The sequence below is a fragment of the Helianthus annuus genome, chromosome 10 (assembly GCF_002127325.2).
Source record: "Helianthus annuus cultivar XRQ/B chromosome 10, HanXRQr2.0-SUNRISE, whole genome shotgun sequence".
Lineage (NCBI taxonomy): Eukaryota > Viridiplantae > Streptophyta > Magnoliopsida > Asterales > Asteraceae > Helianthus > Helianthus annuus.
The window spans coordinates 175,519,190-175,541,705 of record NC_035442.2 but is presented as its reverse complement, the minus strand read 5'-3'; the positions used below and the strand labels follow the sequence as shown (position 1 = coordinate 175,541,705).

The following is a 22,516-nucleotide window of genomic DNA, read 5'->3' as shown; positions in this document are numbered from 1 at the left end:
TTATATATCCATGTGAATAATGGATTTCCGAAAATCCATTCACAATAATGTTGTACCATCACGTTTTTATTAAATTATGATGTACTTTTTCATCATTACGTTTACATGTGAATGTTCATAGCCAAGCTATAACCACAACAAACAAACTGAACAAGTGTAGATATCATTTTGATTAGTATTATGACTTTATTTTTTTCTTTCTCGTTTTTTCATAGCGTATAGTCGTATACAGCTACCATATCAACTAAATATTCACTGGGTCCCGGCTGTAACTAGGGGTGTAAACAAGCCTAGAGGCTCGAGAGATACTCGTTATCGACTCGGTTAAACGAGCCGAGCTTTAACGAGCCCGAGCTCGAGCTTGAAATAGAGCTCGTTTAGTTATCGAGCCCGAGCTCGAGCCTGAAATACAAAGCTCGTTTAGGCTTGCGAGCCTAAACGAGCCCAAACAAAAATTTATTTATTTTATATATAATATAATAATAATGATGATAACATTGGCGAGCCGAGCTTGAGCCGAGTTTTGGCTCGTTTAAGCGATACTGAAGCGAGCCCGAGCCAAGTTTTTAGCTCGCCTAATGTTGTTCTCAAAATAGCTCGAGCCGAGCTCGAGCTTTGGGTTTTACTCACGAGCCGAACTCGAACTCAAATAAGTAGGCTCGAACCGAGCCGAGCTCGAGTTTCAAAAAAACATGACGAGCCAAGCTCGAGCCCAGGCGAGCTCGGGCTCAGCCCGACTCGTTTACACCCCTAGCTGTAACACGCAGGTTTAATAGCACTAGATTATTTCATAGTAACAACTCACAACCGTCCCAACGGTCAAGATTAATCCTCCCGCCTTTTCTCCTTATAAAACCCTCCAAACCCCCTTTCATTTTATTCAAACACTCTATCTTGAATTCTTTCAGGGTTTTCCATTTGGAAGATGCTACTTCGCAGCTCATCAAATCCAGCCCTTAATTCATGGTTTCTACATGAAACCCACAAAGAATCATCACCATTCGATCCGTTATCCATCCGCCGCAACCCCAAATCACCAACAATCACACTTTGCTCCATGAACTCACCCAAGAAACTCATCAGAGCTTCATCCGAAACCGATCTGATCATGAACTCTCTCTCCCCACTTACCAAAACCACCGGTTCTTTGATCGCGTCTATCGCTGTTGAAGAAGACACTGAAGGAGAGGAGAGTGATCATGAGTTTTTGATGTTTTCGTCTTCAGGTTTGTATGATAACGGGCATCGTGGGTTTGAGGTTATGGTGGATGGGACGGGTGGTGGCGGTGGAGGCGGTGAAGGGAAGATATATGGTGGCGATGGGCTCGGGAATGATCATGAGGATGATAGTACGGATTTGTATTATCAGAATATGATTGAAGCAAACCCTGGGAATGCAATGCTTCTTAGCAATTATGCTAAGTATTTGAAAGAGGTATATATGGTTTATTTGATTAATTTGTGTTTTACTATGCATATCATGATTCATGGATTGATAAAAGATTGAATCGAGCTGAGGTTAAACGAGTACATGCCTAAAAAAGAAGTTTGTTTAATAAATGAGCCGTGATTAAAGCTTGATACGAGTCAAGCTTAAACTAGCCCGAGCCTAAAAATAAGCCTGTTTAATAGATGAGTTAGAGGCCGAGCTTCACTTATCAAGCTTGAGTTATGGTTCATTAGCCTAAATGAGCTTATTAGTTATATAGTTATTATTTATTATATTAAATATATATATATATATATATATATATATATATATTTATATAACTAATATTTTGTATATAAAATTGTGATAAAAGTAACTAAATTCTATATATTATGCTATAGAAAAAAGTTACAATTATGGATATCTATAAAAAATGATTATATATATATATATATATATATATATAGAGAGAGAGAGAGAGAGAGAGAGAGAGATTAACTGATTGATTAAAAAAAGCCTTTGTCCACGGCGAGCTTGAGCTTAAAAAACTACTCACGAGACAGGCTTTGGCTTGGGCTGGTCTTGGCTCATTTACGCCCCTAGATTGATTTAACAATTTTCACATTGATCTGTTGTTTTAAATAGGTTAGAGGCGATTTCCCCAAGGCTGAAGAGTACTGCAGCAGAGCAATACTGGCGAATCCGAACGATGGAAATGTTTTGTCAATGTATGCCGATTTGATTTGGGAGACACAAAAGGACGCCCCTCGCGCGCAAAACTATTTTGATCAAGCCGTTCAAGCGTCGCCAGATGACTGGTATAACGAATGCTTATTTTTAAAGAACTTTGCTTTAGACATAATATTTTTTGCTCATTTGATCTAAATTTGTTTGTGTGATGACGGTCCAGTTATGTTATAGCTTCTTATGCTCGGTTTCTTTGGGACGCTGACGACGAAGAAGAGGAAGAAGAGGATGAAGTTGTTAAACAAGATATTTGTGATATGAATGTATTGACACCAAGTTTCTTAACAGGAACTTCACAGTTACCTCCAATTGCTGCAGCTTCTTAAAGATGAATACTCTATTGTATATTGACAGAGATAATATATAGTAACTTTCTAACCCCACCTTTGTTTGTTGTTGTTTTTTATTTGTTTTTTTGCTCTTTTAACAAGCCATGTGATATTGTCACTTGTCATATCAAGGGTTTGTTGGTTATTGTAGATATATTTCTAATTTCTATACATGTTGTTTTTGTAATTAATATGTTACAAAGGTAATAAAATGATATTATGACTTCTTGTATACTTTATAAATGATGCGGGCCCAAGTGTGGAGGAGCGGGCTACATTTTATTTGTAGGGTCAAGATCGCGTAACAAAAGGGGCTTCAATAAAATGGATCTAACTTGGCTACGAGGGCCCGTTTTGGGCGTGCGACCAGGCGAAACGAACGTGAGAACGAGCTCCATCTTGCTTCAAACCATCGTCCAGGCCAAAAAACGCTTATTTCTATTAGTTATTTACGTTTTTATGTTTTTTAAGGTGTTTTGGGCATTTTGTTTTTGGGCTTGTGTTTGGCCCATGGTCTTTTTTAGGCCTATTTCGAATTTCTGTTCCTATTTATATGTTTCTCTAGTAATTTGAAAGACCAGACTTCAATTTTGAATTAACTCAGTTTTCACTTCAAATTCTGTGCCCTTTGGGTTGAATTTTGGGGGTTTGGGGAAGACAACACGGGTATTCGTAGAATCAACGTGTTTTGATCTTCGTTATCGTATCACGCGCTACATCAATAAACAACCACTTCTTTACATATATAGCTAAGTAAGTTGCTTCATATATGAATGATGGAGCTTAGTTCAAGATAAAAAGAAATATTATTAGGCTTATAAAGAGAGGACCATTCATTGCCTTTTGTATTGAAGTACAGCTGCTCAAATGAATTGATTGGATGGAATATGACAAGAGATCAAAGGAGGGTTATGTTTTATTTATCTGTTGTTATGTGACTTGAAAGAAATATCTAGCTAGCATGATGTGAGACGTCGCACATAACGTGTAGCGGTATAGGGTTCAGGCCCCGCAAATATGTCATGATTATTGATTTAACTTCGTTGTATTTTATCATTACACACTGTTATGGATACAACATGAATAACAAATCCATGCATATACTACCATAAAAGAAACCATATAATTTTCATCATATCTAGCTTGTATGTATGTTAATGATTAGAAAAAAAAAAAGAAGCCCTTCATTGTAAACACCTGTTAGGACAATAAAGAATTGATTAGGGTATTGTGTCTTCCTTCTTGTGAGAAAATGTTTACATGTTTCATCTGAATTCATGAAGTTCTTTACTTTATTGTTTAAAGTTGATTGTGTCAAATGATTAAAGAAATTAATCTGTGTAATAAAGCGAGCCGGGAGTCTCACTGGAAGCAGCTTCTCTATTCTTAACGGGTAGAGGTAAGGTTGTCTACATCTTACCCTCCTCAGACCCTACCTTAGCTTTGCTATTGGTGGGATTTACTGAGTATGATGATGAAACTGTGTAATACAGGATTTCGGTTAGGGAAGATCACCAACTAACATATCTAATCAAGCTCACAAGCATATAAATATCGAGGGATTGATGATTAATGTAAGAACACTGGGGTGATATCATAGTTGTCGAAGGTGAAAGGTGCACTCAAGGCGCAAAGGGCAAGCCTTGGGCCTCAGTGCAAGGCGCTTAAAAAGCGAGGGCTTTTTAAGCGACGCGTATAGTATAAATATACCATTTTTAGGGGTTTCAGACATGTTTTAGGCTTCTTTAGGGCTAGTTTAGCTTGACTTTTGGCTTGTTTAGGGTTGGTATAATTGTTAGAGACGTGTTCAGACGATTTTTTTTTTGCAAGAATTTCGTTTGAACTTGGCCTGAAAATGCGCCTGAGGGCCTGAAAGTGGGTTATTTATGTTAAAATACTTCTTGTTTATATATATATATATATATATATATATATATAGTATATATATATATAATCAATCGCGTTTTATAATAACTAATGATATTCTTGTATATTATACTACAAATGAGAATGAGAATTACATAGAATCACTAAATAACAACTTCAAATGATCCAAAACCAGCCAAGAACCGAACCCGAAACTAATCCTAAACACAAAAACAAAGCCATCACAACAGCAGCCATTTCAGCTTCCGAAGGTGGAACCGATTTTGGCGCCAGAATCATTATGACACTTGTCAAATACCCATTAGTAAACCCCAAAACAACAGTCAAAAACACCACAAACACCTCATTTCTAACCCATTTCGGCCCATGCAAACAAGCCGAAAAAAGCGGATACAACAACAATCTCCCCAAACAACCCCATGTAGCTTTCGCAACACTCCTTAAAACATAAACCGCAGTAAAACATTTCCCTCCAAAATCCGCGATATTATAAATGGTAATTAAGACTATCGGGTACCAATCTTTGAGGAGTTTTGATTTTATGTTTTCAGCTAGAAATCCCGGGAAAATTGATAATGTTACGGTATATATGACGAATATTCCTAAAGCGGGCCATTGAATCGTTCTTGCTACATCCCAAAGTTTTGTCTGTGACGCCGAACCGTTATTTTGTTGTAGTTTGTAATGGTGTTCCATAACTGGTAACTTGTACAACAAGGTGCAACAAACCATGCAGAGTAGCAAAATAACTGTGCTAACTAGGAAATATAAGTGTGCACTTTTCTTCAGCCCTTGTGGATCATGTGGAAGTGATGCTTTTGTTATGATTCTCAAAAGCGATACCAAAATTCCTGAAAAATTTGTAGTTTTATTTATTAGCTTAATTGGCGCATCCGAATGTTATTACTACCCGTTTGCCTAAAAATGTGGCGATTTATTTTTTGTGTTGTGTTTTATTGTTTTATCTGCGACGGGTAAAGTTTAAAACTTTGTTAAAATGAAAACGGGTCAAATAGGTTAATACTTCATAATACCCCAAAGCATATTCAAATGCTTAATTTTTATTTAAGAGTAAACTTCCGTTTTGCTCCCTGTGGTTTGGTCACTTTAACGGTTTTGCTCCAAACCTTTAAAAATAGCCATTTTACTCCCTGATGTTTCGGTTTTTTTGCCAGTTTGCTCCCCGCCTCTAACTCCATCCAAATTGTTTGTTTTTCCATTTTGCTCCCTGCAGGGAGCAAACTAGCAACAAAACCAAAACATCAGGTAGTAAAATGGCTATTTTTAAAGGTTTGGAGCAAAACCGTTAAAGTAACCAAACCACAGGGAGCAAAACGGAAGTTTACTCTTTATTTAATGGATGCACTTTTCATAATTTCATATTTAGTTATGGGTCGATCCGGTTTTCTTTGGCCAATTCATAGGTGTCAATAGCGCACGTTATAGTGAATAGCGTAGCGTATAGGTGAAGTGTCGCTACAGGCCCAGTAGCGATAAATAGCGGATTTTTTTATTATCTTTGTTATATTTTTAGATGATTAGTGATAGCGTATTTGAGCTATTTTAGCACTTTTATACATATTTGGTGTGTTAAATATAGTTTTTTTTATTATTTTCTACCCCTTTGCGAAAAACATGAAATGACAGGCGCTATTTCGTCGTTATCGCTCCGTAGCATATAGGTAGTCTGTCGCTATGGTCCGCTATTCGCTATGGTCAGCTATTCGCTATTGACAACTAGGGGCCAATTACTTTTTAATATTTATAAAAATAAAAATGAACAAAAGAATGTTCCTGGGGTAGGCTCAACCTGACCCGGCCCATTACGCTTTATATAAAACTATCCATCTTAACTAGTTACCTAAACCGACCCACACATACCTGATGAAGCAGTTCCAGCAAAAACAGCCTGCATGTATTCTTTCGGCAACTTCCCGGCGGATCCTATAAGGCTCCCGCCAACCAAGCCATCAGCTAAACCGCAGACCACAACCGATGCAACCACTATATAAAATGCTGACATGGACTTCTCGTGCCAAGAAACCCAATCAAGCGTTGGACTTACCATGAGCGACGCAACAAACATGGTAAATCCAACGTTCATCCGCACTTGAAAGCCGACTAATCTGCTGAAACTACTCCACTTTATCATACAAATCAACGTTAAAAGCGACGAACCCATATAAGCTACTGAAAACACTTTTTCCACATGTTTATCTGGATAAAGATAACCGAAGTAATCGATAGCAGTGATTAAAGCATTCCATGGAAGCAAATTTCCTGCACCAAGTAAGAAGTGAATTATATAAGCTAGTTTGCAGGTGTCTTTCGGTATAATGTCATTCGACTCGTTCTTTAAACTCTCCATTTTTTCTGATCCTTTGGTGCTTAGAAGGGTGCATTATATAAGCAGGAATAAAGATATTTTGGTGTGAATTTTATAAAAAGGAAGATTCTTTTCAAATCTTTTGCTCTGGATCATTGGAAATCCGCCTTTAATTCAAGATTGATGTGAACTGTGCAATATCTCAGTTTTTTTTATATGATGGCTGTCTTTTACTTAGTGAAGCAGAATCCATCAATGTCTTACAAGAACAATAAAAGGAAGGTAGTTTTCTTGTGTATATAACTATTTTTATTTTTCCTTTAAGTACATCTTTGTTCTAACTAGTATTAACCCCCCCCCCCCCAACCCCAAGGTTGCGGCAGGGGCGTAAAATACTGCCAAGCAGCACCAATGCCACACCATGGTTATCGACCACCAACACTGAGAAAACTCGTATAAATACAAATAAAAATAAATAAATAAATAAATAAATAAATAAAAACCAAACGATGAGAAAAGTAGACGTAAAAAATGTTGAACCACACACGTGAAATATAAAACATAGAAAACAATAACTAAGTTGATCTAGGACCCACGCGTTGCGAAGGGGCCGTTAAACAGGAAAATAATAGGCGTAAAAACATTAAACCAAACACGCACGTTGCGGCATGTTAACTCGCAAAATCTAGACCAATACGTAAGACGAAAAATTTGTAAAACATGAAAAGTATCGGTGCCAAAGCTGAAAGTTAAAAGTGTTGGGGTTAAATTGTAAAACATGTAAAAATATTGGGGTTAAAAGTAAAAAAAACTTAAAGATAAAAAAACAAGTGGGGTAAAACCAAGTGAGTTACAACTAATAATGCAACACAAAGTTGAAAATTAATATATAGTTAATAGTTAATTAATTGACATAGACTAGGTTTTACAAAATAACGTGCTGACGTTAAACCCAAATGTTGTTACTCTATCATACAACAACACAACAACGACCATACCCAGTAAAATCCGGGGTCTAGGAGAATGCGATATAGGCACACCGCCACACCATACCTCTATCTAGCTATTGTTACTTTATCACACATGAAAACAAATATGTCCCACGTGGGGATGTACATGGATGGCAAGAAATAATTTGTAGTTTTTCTTTACTTTGTGATGTACATTTATTCTACTGTTTACTTTGTGATGTATATTTATTCTACTGTTATAACACATGTTGGCTTTGCTTTGGTGTTTTAATCCTTTTCAATCATGTTACAGGAATCATATTTATTACTCCAACAGATCATGTAATGACACCTTGGAGTCTATATGGTCCATTCCTTAGCTTCTCAGCGGTAAAATATTCTCCATATATTCTGATTTTCACCTTTATGTCATCTATCTATTCACAGTTCACACACATCTGTCATGTATGAGCATGTTTGGTTTGGTTTATACCCAAAGTTGTTTGAAAAATCTTGGATTTTGACTCCTGGGAGGTGGTATGGAATACAAAAGATCATGTTTTGTACCCGATTAACAACCTGTATGATCTATAAGATCATAACTAAAGGTGGGGGGGGGGGGGGGGGGAGGGGTAACGGGTCAAAATAGGATTGGGTTGGAAAGGGCCATTGGTATGGGTTGAAAGTTCGATGTGGTGGCGGAATTAAGAATTTATTTCATGGGGGTTGGAAATTTTTCATTATCGGCTGTCTATCGCTAAATATTATTTTTTTCGGTTCGGACCGGGTCACACAATAAAAAAAATCCAAATTTTTCGGCCCAAAAGTTTTCAAGCCCAAGTAGCAAAGCCGACAAAACCAAAACTAAACGGTTTTTACAAACCTAAATACCGAATTTTCGGGTTTTTTTGGTTTGAGTGCAAAAACGACCCATGCACACCCCTACAATCGGCGGCGGTAGGCGTCTCGACAAAATTGTCGATTGAGTTTTTACTTTGAAGAGTCGACTTGTGGGGGGGGGGGGGTAATCAAATATATAGCTCTCTCATTTTTTTATTAGGTTACTTTTTTAATTGTTTAAATTAAATTGATTGCGCGAAATGGTGTTTGGGTCTTTGGGTTTTAATAGTTAATGGGTTTCGTCTAAAATAGGCTTATTTTTTTACTTGTATAAAATGGGTTTAGTTGTTTTATATTTATTAATTAGTTTATAATAGGTTTATACAATTATATTTGTTTAACTTTAAATCTTGTGCAAATATTTCTTTAGAGTCGGTGTTAAAACTTCATGGGGTCAGTTTCAAAGTTTCAAAAATTGAATGGGGGTTGGTTTAAAAATTTCATAGGAATTGGTCTCTGTTAAAAATATTATTGTCTAATATTCTGGTCAATTCCATTTCCAACTATTTCCATTTTATAGTTCCATTTATCTCATAAGTTGTTTAATGTTTTGTTGTAACATGTTGCTGGATTTGGGCTTTTACATCAAGTGGACATCTTGGGCTCTGTGGACTCTGTGGACTGCTTAGGCTTATATCAAGTGGGCTTCAACTTGTGCAACATGTGGGCTTCAAGTGGATCCGGGTTGTTCGCTTATCAGTTGGTGGGATCCAGTATTATTTAAAGCTTTGGAGGAGATATTTCTTATCTAACTTTGTCAGTTTGTGTGGTCATTGTTCAGTCTTGTTTCTCTCATCTTTTTAGGCGATTAGGGTTTTCAGTTGTGAATCACTTTGATTCACCTTGTGATTGTTAGTTTCCCTTGTTGTTGTCTAGCAGATTATCTTGTTGATAATCTGCAAGTGAGAGTCTGTCTTTGAGTATATTCTGTCAAAGTTCGTCTTGTACATTTGTATCGGAAACTTGATTTGAGGTAATACACTTGTGGTTTGGGTAGATCTGTCTCTGATCCATATTTTTGACATGGTATCAGAGCTTTGGTAAGCTCTTGGGTGTTTCATTTGTTCCGCTGTGGGTTCTTGGGTTGGATCTGTCCAGATCTATTCAGATCTAACTGGATCTGACTTGGATCTAGTGTTTTCCGGTGGTATTTGTCTCTGATCTAGTGATTTTTCCGATTGTACTTGTCTCCGATCTTCTCTCGGAGTGTGTGCCTGGTGAAGAAGTTTGGGGATCTTGAAGAATCTAAACCCTAATCTAGGGCTTGTGGTGTTCTTGGTGCTGATCTACTGATTCGCGTTGGTCTTTGTAACCCTAGAAGGTTGCAAAGCAAACTGACCGAATCCTTGTTGCTGATTGTCTTCTAATCTGTTCTTGTAACCCTAGAAGGTTGCAAGACTGATTTGCTTGTTTTACGCACCCTCGGTGAGATCGTTCTTTATCTCTTTACTTTATTTCTTGTTTTGCATATTAGGCATCTTGTTACCGGACTAGTTGGGCCGGTTTGTTGGTTGGGACACAGACAGGGTTCAGTCTGTTGCATTGTGATTTGTTGCTATTGTTTGTATCTGATTGTTGTTGCTGTCTTGTTGTTTGATTCTTGGTTGTGTTCTTGGTAAGTTTGTTGATCTGTGTGTCTAGCATACAGCTCCTGTGCAAAGGCCTGGGTAGGCACCTTGAGTGACGAACCTACTATCTGGTCCCTGGCACAGCTTTGCAGTGTAGGTTATTTGCTGTTCTGTTTTTTGCGTGTTGTTTTTTGATTCATCTGGTGCTTTGTCATGGCTGATCTGTTAAACTTGTTTGGTGAAACTATGATTAGTAAGTTGGAACCTGATAATCCTTTGTATTTGCATGCTAGTGACTCTACTACTCTAACTGTGGTTGGTGTTAAACTTAAAGGTACTGAGAATTACACTGTATGGGCAAATGCTATGATTTTAGCATTGAGAGTCAAGAACAAGATTGGGTTTATTGATGGAACTTTTGAAAAACCAGTGGATAATCCTGTTCTTGAAACTCAATGGGAACGGTGTAATTCTGTAGTACTTACATGGATTCTGAATTCAGTTTCAGAAGAGTTGTATTTGGGTCATGTTTATTCTAAGTCTGCTGCAGAGGTTTGGAAAGATCTTAGGGATACTTATGATAAGATTGATGGGTCGGTTGTGTTTGATTTGTATCAAAAAATTAATTCATTCAAACAGAGTAGTTTAACTGTAGCTGAATATTATCACAAGCTTAATATAATGTGGAAACAATTGGATCAGATTCTGCAAATACCTGTGTGTACTTGTAATGCATCAACTCAGTTTAATAACTTTAACCATTTAATCAAATTAATGCAATTTCTGATGGGTCTTGACAATGTGTATCACACTGTTAGATCTAATTTGCTTGTTAGAGAACCTCTTCCTAGTTTGCAAGATGCTTTCTCTGTTGTGTCCAGAGAAGAGTCTCATAGAAATTCTAATCTATCTGTGTCTAATGATAGATCTGTAGGATTATTTGCTAAAACTAATTCTGTGGTAGATAACAAAAAGAAATTTGTTAAAAGTTCCAATCAAAACTTAAAATGTACTAATTGCAATAAAACTGGGCATACAATTGATAAGTGCTTTGAATTGATTGGATATCCCTCTTGGATGAGACCTCCAAGAGGGAATCAAACCAAAAAGAATAATTCAAGTAACAATGCCTGTGTTGATGATTCTAGTGTGCCTGTTACTTCTTTGACTTCTGATCAGTTGACTAAGTTGCTTAGTTTGATTAAGGACAGGGCACCTGAAACCTCTCAAAGCTGCAATGTTTCAGGTGGGCTTATGTGTTCTAATGTGTTTAGTAGTCCTGTTTATTCTTTTGGCTATGATGTGGGGAAGGGATCAGGTTGGATTATTGACTCAGGGGCAAATAATCATATGATAAAATCAGAAACTAACCTAAGTAGCTATATTGATGTGTCTGATTTAAAAATACAAGTGAAACACCCTAATGGTACTAAGGCTTATGTAACCAAGATTGGTTCTGTTAAATTAGCTGAAGGTGTGGTGTTACATGATGTCTTTGTTGTTCCTGAGTATAGTGTTAATCTGATTTCTGTGCATAAACTAGCCAGAGATAATAAATTGTTTATTGGTTTTGATGAACATAAATGTTATATACAGGATTTGTTAACCAAGAAAATCCTGGTGATTGGTAGTCAACTTGAAGGTCTATATTTCTGTGGTAATACTGTTGTGTCTAATGTGTCTAAGTTTGATACTTCTGTGTATAAATTGTGGCATGCTAGGCTTGGACACCCTGCTGATCAAGCCATTAGAATGTTTAAGGAGACCTTAAACATTCAGACAAGGCCTGATCATGGACCCTGTGATGTGTGTCATAGGGCCAAGCAGCACCGGGAGCCTTTTCCATTAAGTGAACATAAAAGTTCTCAGTTGGGAGAACTTGTTCACTTGGATGTATGGGGCCCTTACAAGGTTGCTAGCAGGGATGGTCATAAGTATTTCTTGACCATTGTAGATGATTACTCCAGGGCTGTTTGGGTATATCTTATGAAGAACAAGTCTGAGGTTTTTGAAAATATAAAAGGATTTGTTAATATTATCAAAACTCAATTTCTTAAAACAGTTAAGTGTTTTAGATCTGATAATGGGTCTGAATTTGTAAACAATCAAATGAAAGGGTTTTGTAATGATCTTGGGATTGCCCATCAGACTTCCTGTGCATATACTCCTCAACAAAATGGAATTGTTGAGAGAAAGCACAGGCACTTGTTGAATGTTACTAGAGCTTTATTATTTGAAAGTAATTTGCCTGTAAGATTTTGGCATGAATGTGTGTTAACTGCTGCTTATCTCATTAATAGGACACCCTCATCTGTGCTTGCTGGAAAGACCCCATATGAGCTTGTATATAAATTCAAACCCTTCTTAGATCATTTGAAAGTGTTTGGATGCTTGTGTTTTTGTACAGTTTTGAATGAACATGATAAATTGAATAGTAGGGTAGAAAAGTGTGTCTTTATTGGATATTCATTGGATAAAAAGGGATATAAATTGTTTAGTCTTGACTCAAGGACTATAGTTTTTTCAAGAGATGTGAAGTTTTATGAGTCCGTTTTTCCTTTCAAAGAACAATCAGTTTTTAAAAATTATGATTCTAATTCCAATAGAGACATCAATACCCTTAATTTTTTGATTTGTATGAAAACACTGAGCATAATCATTTTCAAACTGTGGATGATCCCAATGATGAAAGAAGGGTTAGAGGTGAGGCTGATGTGAGAACACAGGAGGATCAGCAGTCAGTGAATCTTGATAATCCTGCTGTCACGGCTGATCAACAGCAGACAAGTGAGGTCCAAGTTTCATCTGACATGGCAGACCCTGTGAGTATCACAGATGAAGCTCAGATACCTTCTGAGGGAGACACTGAGTGCTCAGCCACTCCTGTGGTACCTAGAAGGTCCACAAGAGTGTCAAATTTTCCAAAGAAGTTAGATGATTTTGTAGTTGACAGTAAAGTCAAGTATGGTATTGGAAAAGTGGTGAATTTTACTAAGCTTACTTATGATAATAGATGCTTTGCTTCTAATCTTTCTAAAACAATTGAACCTAAAAATTTTAATGAGGCTGTCAAAGATCCTAATTGGGTTTCTGCAATGAATGATGAGATTCAAGCTTTGCATAGAAACCATACTTGGGATGTGGTTGATAAGCCTAAAGATAGGAATATTGTTGGTTGTAAGTGGATTTATAAGATAAAGTATAAGTCATCTGGTGAAATAGAAAGATATAAAGCTAGACTTGTTGCTAAAGGGTTTAGTCAAAAAGAGGGGGTTGACTATGAGGAAACTTTTTCTCCAGTAGTCAAACTTGTTACTGTTAGATGCGTGGTTGCATTAGCTGTTCAAAATGACTGGAATTTGTATCAATTAGATGTAAATAATGCATTTTTATATGGTGATTTACATGAGGATGTTTATATGTATTTACCTGAAGGATATGAAAACCATGATAAGTCTAAAGTGTGTAAGTTGAATAAGTCTTTATATGGTTTAAAGCAAGCTCCTCGAATGTGGAATGAAAAACTTGTAGGAGTCTTGCTTAATTCTGGTTTTGTCCAAAGCAAATGTGATACGTCCTTGTTTGTTAAAAATGCTGATGGTGTATTTGTTGTGCTTTTGGTTTATGTCGATGACATTGTGGTGACTGGTAACTCTATGTCTGAGATTGAAAAAGTAAAACAAAGTTTGAAATCTCAGTTTTTGATTAAGGATCTAGGTTTGCTGCAATATTTCTTAGGTATAGAGGTCTTAACATGTGATGAAGGATTGTGTTTGTCTCAAAGGAAGTATTGTACTGACCTATTGACCGAGTATGGAATGTTAGGTTGTAAACCTGTAAGTGTTCCTATTGACCAAAGTCATGTGGTCAATGCTTTACTTGAAAATAATTCTGGTCCTTTAAATAATGTAACTGGGTATCAACAGTTGGTAGGGAAACTTATATACCTCTCTCACACTAGGCCGGATATTTCTTATGCTGTTCATGTGTTAAGTCAGTTCATGCATAGTCCTACTGAAGGACATCTAAAGCTTGCTTTTCATTTGTTGAGATATCTAAAGTCTGCCCCTGGAAAAGGGCTAATATTCAGTAAGAGTAAGTTGTCTAACTTGTCTGTGTTTGCTGATTCTGACTGGGCCAAGTGTTTGGTGTCCAGGAAATCCGTTACTGGGTTTTGTATTTTTCTTGGAAATTCTTTGGTATCTTGGAAAAGTAAAAAACAGACAACTGTGTCTAGATCTTCAGCTGAGGCTGAATACAGGTCTATGTGTGCAGCTGCATGTGAGTCTATTTGGTTGAAAAATTTACTTAGTGAGTTAGAGGTCAATGTAGAAGTTCCTATCAAACTGTTCTGTGATAATAATGCTGCTATATCTATAGCAGCAAACCCAGTTTTCCATGATCGGACCAAACATTTTGAATTGGATTTGTTTTTTCTAAGAGACTTAATTTCAAAAGGGACTGTAAGGTGTGTTGGTATAAAGTCTGAAATGCAAGTGGCTGATGTGTTTACAAAAGGTGTTTTGGTTAAAGATCATCAGTACTTGTGTGATAAACTACAATTGTTTGACATATTCAGGTAATGGAATTGTGGGGGGGTGTTAAAAATATTATTGTCTAATATTCTGGTCAATTCCATTTCCAACTATTTCCATTTTATAGTTCCATTTATCTCATAAGTTGTTTAATGTTTTGTTGTAACATGTTGCTGGATTTGGGCTTTTACATCAAGTGGACATCTTGGGCTCTGTGGACTCTGTGGACTGCTTAGGCTTATATCAAGTGGGCTTCAACTTGTGCAACATGTGGGCTTCAAGTGGATCCGGGTTGTTCGCTTATCAGTTGGTGGGATCCAGTATTATTTAAAGCTTTGGAGGAGATATTTCTTATCTAACTTTGTCAGTTTGTGTGGTCATTGTTCAGTCTTGTTTCTCTCATCTTTTTAGGCGATTAGGGTTTTCAGTTGTGAATCACTTTGATTCACCTTGTGATTGTTAGTTTCCCTTGTTGTTGTCTAGCAGATTATCTTGTTGATAATCTGCAAGTGAGAGTCTGTCTTTGAGTATATTCTGTCAAAGTTCGTCTTGTACATTTGTATCGGAAACTTGATTTGAGGTAATACACTTGTGGTTTGGGTAGATCTGTCTCTGATCCATATTTTTGACAGTCTCAAATTTCTTGGAGATTGCTTGGGATTAAATCACATATAATACTAAAAAAATCAAGGGCTACAATTGCACCCCATACTCTAAACCTAGGTACGCCCAAGGTTCCATGTCTGGTTGGGTTGACATGCGAACCCTTTCTTGTCAATAATCGGTTCATTTGACTTGTTTGAGATAAAACATAAATTCATATTGACCCATTGATAGAAAAAATGTCATAAGTTTCGAATTTGACAAGTAACAACTCCTGATATGAGCATTTAAGATTCTTGAAGAGGAGACATAATGTTCAACCTACACTTGCACTTGTTATGTAACATGTTTATTCTTTTTGGGTAATTGGCAATGACTTAAATTATGTAACATGTTTATTCTTTTTGGGTAAGTGGCAATGACTTAAATTTGGTATTTGCTATGCTTGGGTACTTGTGGACAACAAGTTTGAAGATGTGGGAATTTAAAAGTGAAGTTTAGAGGCCAGTTAAGGTGTTTAAGTGAACATCAACATCAAAATAGTGAACCTATCTTTCTTTAGGGTTGGAAAGAGGAGGTTAAAGCAATGGCTCATGTATTGGTGAGCCCTAAAGCTTTTGTAGATTCATGGACCATTGGCTTCTGTGTAGAACTTGATTCTTTCAACTCCCTGTACATTTCTTGTTTTATTTTTTTTATTCTTTTTTAGTATGGTTGGTTGGGTACCCCCTTGTCAAAATACCTGAGCTTTAATTTTTTAAAACATATACAAAATATAAAAATAGTTGATTTCTTTCGTAGGTTCTTTAAATATATAAATCAATAGTTGAATCTTTATTTCCATCTTACTTAGTGTTAATTGGGTTAATCAATATGTCAACAGTATTAGACCATACCGATATAGTATATATTTGCAATTACAATATTTACAATAAATATGTAAATGTATACTATAGATCGGTATGGTCCAATATATAGTACACGTACTTTCGGGTAGGCATGCACTTGGATATATTGGCAATGACTATGGACAAACGCTTTTTTTTGGTAAACGTGAGCCCATTACTAAAAACCTTACGGGACCCGATAATACTTTCCTAATCCATATGATCCGGTCAAATGTATCCTTGGTAAAACTTACAAGACCCACTAATACTTATTGGACCGGCTAATACCTTGCTAGTGGAAATTGTTTGCCACTGCCACATCTTGAAGTATGGACCAACTTTGTTGAAGCATAATGTCTTTTTAAATATTCTCTGTATATGCGTATATAGATTGAAAACAAATATATGTGATGGATTCCTATTGGCGCGAACAAAATATAGTCACTAGAGGTAACAATTTTGACTCATTTACTTATAAGTTGTCGGTTTGCTTATGTTTTATCTCTTAATAGTTATAAAAAGCTAGTTACAAAGGAAAGAAGCTGAAAGCAACACAAAATATAATTTTAATGCATGCTATCTCCTAATAACAAATTTAATTTAGTATTATAATGATGAAGTTTTTTTAATCTAATCTACGCATTAGTTAACTATAAACAAAAACTATTTACAGGTCAATCCGACTTGTATTTTATTATTACTAAAAGTTTATAATTTGTGGAATTCAGCTCCAATAAGAAAGTTTATGGCATAAAAGGATGCTTAAGATGCTACACTTTTTTTTTTTTAATTTGTGATAATAATGTTTCTAAAGAAAGAAATTGTAATAAATTGGATTATCACAATCAAGCACATCACTCACATTCACATAGCATATGGCTTTGCCCACAGCCCATAACCCAAACCCAAACCCAAATTTATTGTAATCTTCTATCTTGTCATTTAGATATGGTTCCTTTACCTTTCTGATTTGTGTAGTGAATCCAATGGGCTAGTGGGCTTCTTTATTGGGCCGAATTTGGGTTCTAGCCTGCATAAGGCAGTTTGATAAAATAACAACTTGGTTTGATAAAGTGACTACATCACCATCTCAAATAATAAAAACAATCTTATATATTCTCTCTTTTAGATGTTTCTCACCATCTCAAATAATAATAAAAATAATCTTATATATTCGCCCTTTTAGATGTTTCAAAACACGACAAAAAGCTTTTCAAGCATAATTCTATATTTCTATGTAGCATCTACTCTCGTTTATTATTATTTATTTAAAAACAAAAAAAAAATTCTTATTAGTTTTTTGAGTAAACTGCCATTTTGGTCCCTGTGGTTTGGCCAGTTTTGCCACTTTAGTCCAAATCTCAAACTTATTACATCAAGGGCCCTGTGGTTTGCATTTTGTTGCCATTTTAGTCCAAAATCCAAAAACCCTAGTTTTTTTACTGTTGCAACCTCCTATTTTGTCCTGTAGTGCAGGGGCATTTTGGTCATTTTGTTTTTCATTTAACATTTTATTAATTAAAATTTTGGTCATCTTCCCCAAATAAATAATCATCATCCCAAAATAAAACCCTAACTCTCTCTCTTCTCTCTCTCTTCTCCCAAATAATCATCATCAGCAGTAGAATATGTAGAACATCATCAAGAACATCATCATCATCAAAACCCAGAAAATCAAGAACATCATCATCAAGAACATCATCATCATCAACCCAGAAAATCCAGAAAATCAAGAACATCATCATCAAGAACATCATCATCATCAACCCAGAAAACACATGGTAAATCGAAGCTCAAACGCTCGAAATCGAAGCTCAAACGCTCGAAATCGAAGCTCAAACGCTGCTGGTGCTCAAATCGAAGCTCAAACGCTCAAAATCGAAGCTCAAACGCTGCTGGTTCTCAAATCGAAGCTCAAACGCTCGAAAACCCTAACCCTAAGAACACACAGATCTCCGCCCCAAATCAACTTGAACCGAGCACAAATCCACACCTGAGTTCACCCGAGTGAGCTAACCCGGAGTCGGTTGTACTCGCCGGAGTCAGAACACCACCGCCGTCGCCACGACGGCGCCGTCGCTGTAAGCCACCGTCATCGCCGCCCCCTTTCTTCCTCTCCTGCCTCTCTATCTCTCTCCCGTCTCTCTATCTCTCTCCCGTTCTCTCTTTCCTCCATCGGACTATTTGCTTCCCGAGATCAGTTGCGTGTGGTGGGGGGTGTCTGGTCGGAGGACTGCCGCCGGCGATGTGGAAGGAGGGTGGTTGAGGGTCCGGCTGTGAATGTGAACGAGAGAGAAGGAGGGTTGGTTGATTCTTTCTGATGTAGGATTTTCAAGAAGATGAAGAGATAGGGCAGGGAGTTGAGTGTGTGATTAATGTTTATTGTTTAATTAAAAATGTTAATAATAATAATTCCAAAATAACCAAAATACCCCTCCACAACAGGACAAAAAAGGGTCAGTAAATCAGTAAAAAAATCAGATATTTTGGATTTTGGACTAAAATGGCAACAAATTGCAAACCACAGGGCCCCAGATGTAATAAGTTTGAGATTTGGACTAAAGTGACAAAACTGGCCAAACCACAGGGACCAAAATGGCAGTTTACTCTATTTTTTTTTATTGTGATTATAAAGATGGTGAAGTGGTCAAAATATATTTTATACGAGATAAGTGATTATACGGTCTATACTTAAAAATAAATTAAAAAAACCAGTAACAAAATTTGATGACTATGAGTGTGTGGGTTCTTAGAAATCAAGAATACAGAGGTAACCTATGAGTGAGTTAGTGTATGTTTATATTTGTTCGTTTAACCATAACCAATGATAAACACATATACCAATGTGTTTTGTTGTTCATTAAGACTCGATGAACTTGTTCAAGCTTGTCTAACTTCTCTCGTTAATAATTTAAATGAACATAAAAATTAATACATTAATCCAACTGATAATTTGAATAGCCGATACACAAGCTTAGGATTTCTAACTTCTTGATGTAGCGTGTGTTATGATAACGAAGAACAAATCACGTTGATTCTGCGAATACCCGTGATGATCTTCCCTAAACCCCCAAAATTCAACCTAAAGGGCAAAGAATTTGAAGTGAAAATGGTTATTTCTCAAAATTCAATTATGACCATCCAAATTACAAGAGGAAGACATAAATAGAGCTTGGAATTCGAAAAGGGCCATACAAAGGCCATGGGCCAAACACAAGCCCAAAAACAAAATGCATAAAACGCCGAAAATACATAGAAGTGTCCAAAACTGCCATTAGAACGCGTTTTCTGGGGCGAAACTTGAACAAGGCCCTTCCGGGTCCTTGCCACGACATGCTCCTCGTTTCAAGCTTCGATTTGACTGGTTGAACGCCTAAAACGGAGACCCGTAGCCAAAGTTATGATCGTTTTCATAAATTACCATTTGAAACTCGATCATGGGCCTCTAGAAATGTCATGCCCCGATCTGTAAACTTGGGCCTGCATCACTTCTAAACGCCGCTGATACTTTAAATTTTATTGGCTTTATGTAGTCAAAATGGGATGGGTCTAGAAATGGTCAAGATACATTTTATTAGTACTTTAATTTAATTTAATATGATTTATTTTATAATTAGTATGTAGAAGGAGATACACACCGAACGTTAATGAAGGAGCTTTAAAGAACGTTAATGGACGAACAATACATGTGTTCATAGTTGTTTTGAACAAAAAAATCATTCGTATTAATTCACTTGTTATATCAATGATCATAAACAAGCTTTCTGCCAAACAATTTATTTATCGTTCAGTTTATTTACAACCCCAATTCTAGAATATTAACTAAGATAAAAAAGTGAGACATTCATTTTACTTATGATCAATTAAAAGGTTATCTCGTGTTGCATTTATTCCGGTGACACTATTCTGTACGGTATCGTGAAAGATACCCTTATGATTGTTGACTTTAACGTCTCTTGTTTTATGTTCGAGAATTTATTAGCTAAAAAAATCTCAGGATTCTTTCAAACACTACAACTTTGCTAACATAGTTTTATGATTCTTTTATCAATTATCCCATATTCATACGTGACTCACACATCTCTAAATGATTTCCCAAGTTAAAATCAAAACAAGGAAAAAATAGTGTTTTTTGTCATGCTATTTATGAACATAACTTTCAATGATTCTTCACTTGATGTAGATAGAACGTAATTGTATGAATAATTTATGTCTTACACTATACCTCTTTGGCGGATAACGTCAATACTTGAAAATTGAAAACTAAGAAAATGAACAATGAATTATATAGCTAACTAATGTGTGAATTAATGGCGAAGACATTATAGCATAGTGACATTTTAAGGGTGCGATAAGGTTTAGGGATCATAAGGTCCTGGGTTTGATTCCCACATTAGGGTTTTTTTTTTCCAGAGTTATTGGATTTCCTCCAGAATTGGTGTATTTGCATTATTGCCTAGTGGAGATAGTTATGATCGGGGTGGTTCCGCTGGTAGCACAATGATACTATAGTGATCCGTCAGTGATCCAAATTTGTCGTTTAAAAATGTGTGAATTAATGACATCAACGATTCACGTGATCGTAACTGAAAAACTAAAATCAAACTAAAACTGTAAAATTATATGAAATTATTTAAAATAAATGTCAGTGGTGTTAGTCAAAATGTCTAAACCCTTAAATCGTTTCCAATTACATCTGATGACCCTGTAATTTTAAACGGGTCAAGAGTTATCACCATTGATATCGTTTACTTACTAATTATTAGCTATACTAACACGTTATTAAACTCTCGACTCTTTAGCTGTCATATTATTTTGATCACTTAAACGTACTTAATCGAACTATTACTTTTGTTAAAATCGACGAACATTGACCCGTAAACAATCCATTACAAGAACATGATTCTATGGGAATCATACATTTTATATGATTGTTGTTCTAAATGTTCCCCACTAATCGAGTCCCAAACACTTGGAATTTGTGGGAATTTATCCAAGTTATCATCATGTTTGACAAAGCCTAAGAGCCATCCAAGCATACAAGTTGATGGGACATTTTTTTATCCTTTTGGGACCCAACATTCAACATTGTTTGGTGTTTATGAAAGGGAGGAAATTCTTTGATAACATGGGTGTTTGTCTTTTAAGATAAACATCAATGATAAGGTTTCCAAATTCTGTACAAATATATTGACTTTATATTTTATTCATTAAAAGGTATATTAGATTACCAAAAAATGTACAAGGATTATACATGATTCGAAACAACGTTAAGTCCATGATTCACATTAGAGATGGTAAATTGTAATTATTTGTTTGACAACTCTGGTTGTATCATTGAAGAGGAAAACAAATAGAGAAAACACGTAAATACACAGGCATGTTAAACTTATTGAAAAATACACAAAGTGTATTTACGTAATTATAACACAACATTTTTTATATAATTTCTTGATCGTATCTAAAACATTGATTATTATAGGATTGAGAAAACGTTTAAACAATTTTTATGGTTAAATACTATCTAATCTTAACCCATACTTGATAATGTGTTATTTGTGCTTAAAATCAAACTCATCAAAATATGTTAGTCCTTACCAGAGTTGTTCAAAAACCCTGAAATTCGATTAATCGAGTCTAAATCGATCATTTCAACAGAGCTAGGAGTAATATGGTTCGGCTTATAATTTTGGGTTTGAAAACTAGGTTCTTGATTTGGTTTATGGTTTGGAAAAGGTCGGGTAAATAGAACCGACCGAGATATTAACCAAAAAAATTAAAAATATTTATTTTTATTTGTATGATTTTAATAAAAAACAAAAATAAACAATCTTTCACATATAAATTTCTTACAACTACAATACGTGTAAATTTACAGTTTTATCATTGGTTTTGTTTTTTTCCCCTCCCGGTCAAATTACGATTTTGTCCTTTGTTCAAATTTACAGTTTTGCCACTTTTTTCCTGTCAAATTACAATTTTGTCCTAAGTGTAAACTTATAGTCATGCCATCGTTTTAATTTTTTTTTGACAAAACTATGGTAGTGTTTTGTTTTAATTGGTTGACTTGGTGTAACTTTTATTCATGTTAGGTGACTACCTGCCACACGCTCACTTGTCCCGAAAAATTGTAATTTTGTCCCCAGTTTAAAATTATAGTCTTTCCATCTTTTTAGTTTTTCTTAGGAAAAGTAAGGTAATGTTTTGTTTCAATTGGTTGGCTTGATGTAATTTTTTTTTGAGATCTTATTATGAGTAGTATGTACGAATAACCGAAATACCGACGTACATATTATGAGAGAAAAATATTTGGCTTAGTGCCCCGCAACTTTGGCGGGACAAAAACTAGTGTAAA

The 22,516-nt window shown here is 35.8% G+C and overlaps 2 protein-coding genes across 2 annotated transcripts; one reads left to right on the top strand and one right to left on the bottom strand.

Annotated features, from left to right (window-relative positions):
• Window positions 1-868: 868 nt before the first annotated feature.
• LOC110886714 lies at window positions 869-2,741 on the top strand. The gene is made up of 3 exons (XM_022134550.2): window positions 869-1,435; window positions 2,075-2,247; window positions 2,340-2,741. The coding sequence occupies exons 1-3, from the start codon at window positions 926-928 to the stop codon at window positions 2,500-2,502; spliced, it is 846 nt and encodes a 281-aa protein (XP_021990242.1). The 5' UTR covers window positions 869-925; the 3' UTR covers window positions 2,503-2,741.
• Window positions 2,742-4,476: 1,735 nt separating this feature from the next.
• On the bottom strand, window positions 4,477-6,783 carry LOC110886715 (equilibrative nucleotide transporter 8). The gene is made up of 2 exons (XM_022134551.2): window positions 6,274-6,783; window positions 4,477-5,243 (listed from the first exon to the last, which is right to left on the bottom strand). Exons 1-2 carry the CDS (start codon window positions 6,758-6,760, stop codon window positions 4,549-4,551), a joined length of 1,182 nt encoding a protein of 393 aa, XP_021990243.1. The 5' UTR covers window positions 6,761-6,783; the 3' UTR covers window positions 4,477-4,548.
• Window positions 6,784-22,516: the final 15,733 nt, after the last annotated feature.

What these genes read in the sequence shown, in the direction of transcription:
- LOC110886714 (XM_022134550.2), top strand. Translation starts at nt 926, where the DNA reads ATGCTACTTCGCAGCTCATCAAATCCAGCCCTTAATTCATGGTTTCTA. An exon ending in ATGCTAAGTATTTGAAAGAG is followed by an intron (nt 1,436 to 2,074) that starts GTATATATGGTT and finishes TGTTTTAAATAG; the next exon opens with GTTAGAGGCGATTTCCCCAA. An exon ending in CAAGCGTCGCCAGATGACTG is followed by an intron (nt 2,248 to 2,339) that starts GTATAACGAATG and finishes ATGACGGTCCAG; the next exon opens with TTATGTTATAGCTTCTTATG.
- LOC110886715 (XM_022134551.2), bottom strand. Translation starts at nt 6,760, where the DNA reads ATGGAGAGTTTAAAGAACGAGTCGAATGACATTATACCGAAAGACACC. An exon ending in TGCTGGAACTGCTTCATCAG is followed by an intron (nt 5,244 to 6,273) that starts GTATGTGTGGGT and finishes CAAATTTTTCAG; the next exon opens with GAATTTTGGTATCGCTTTTG.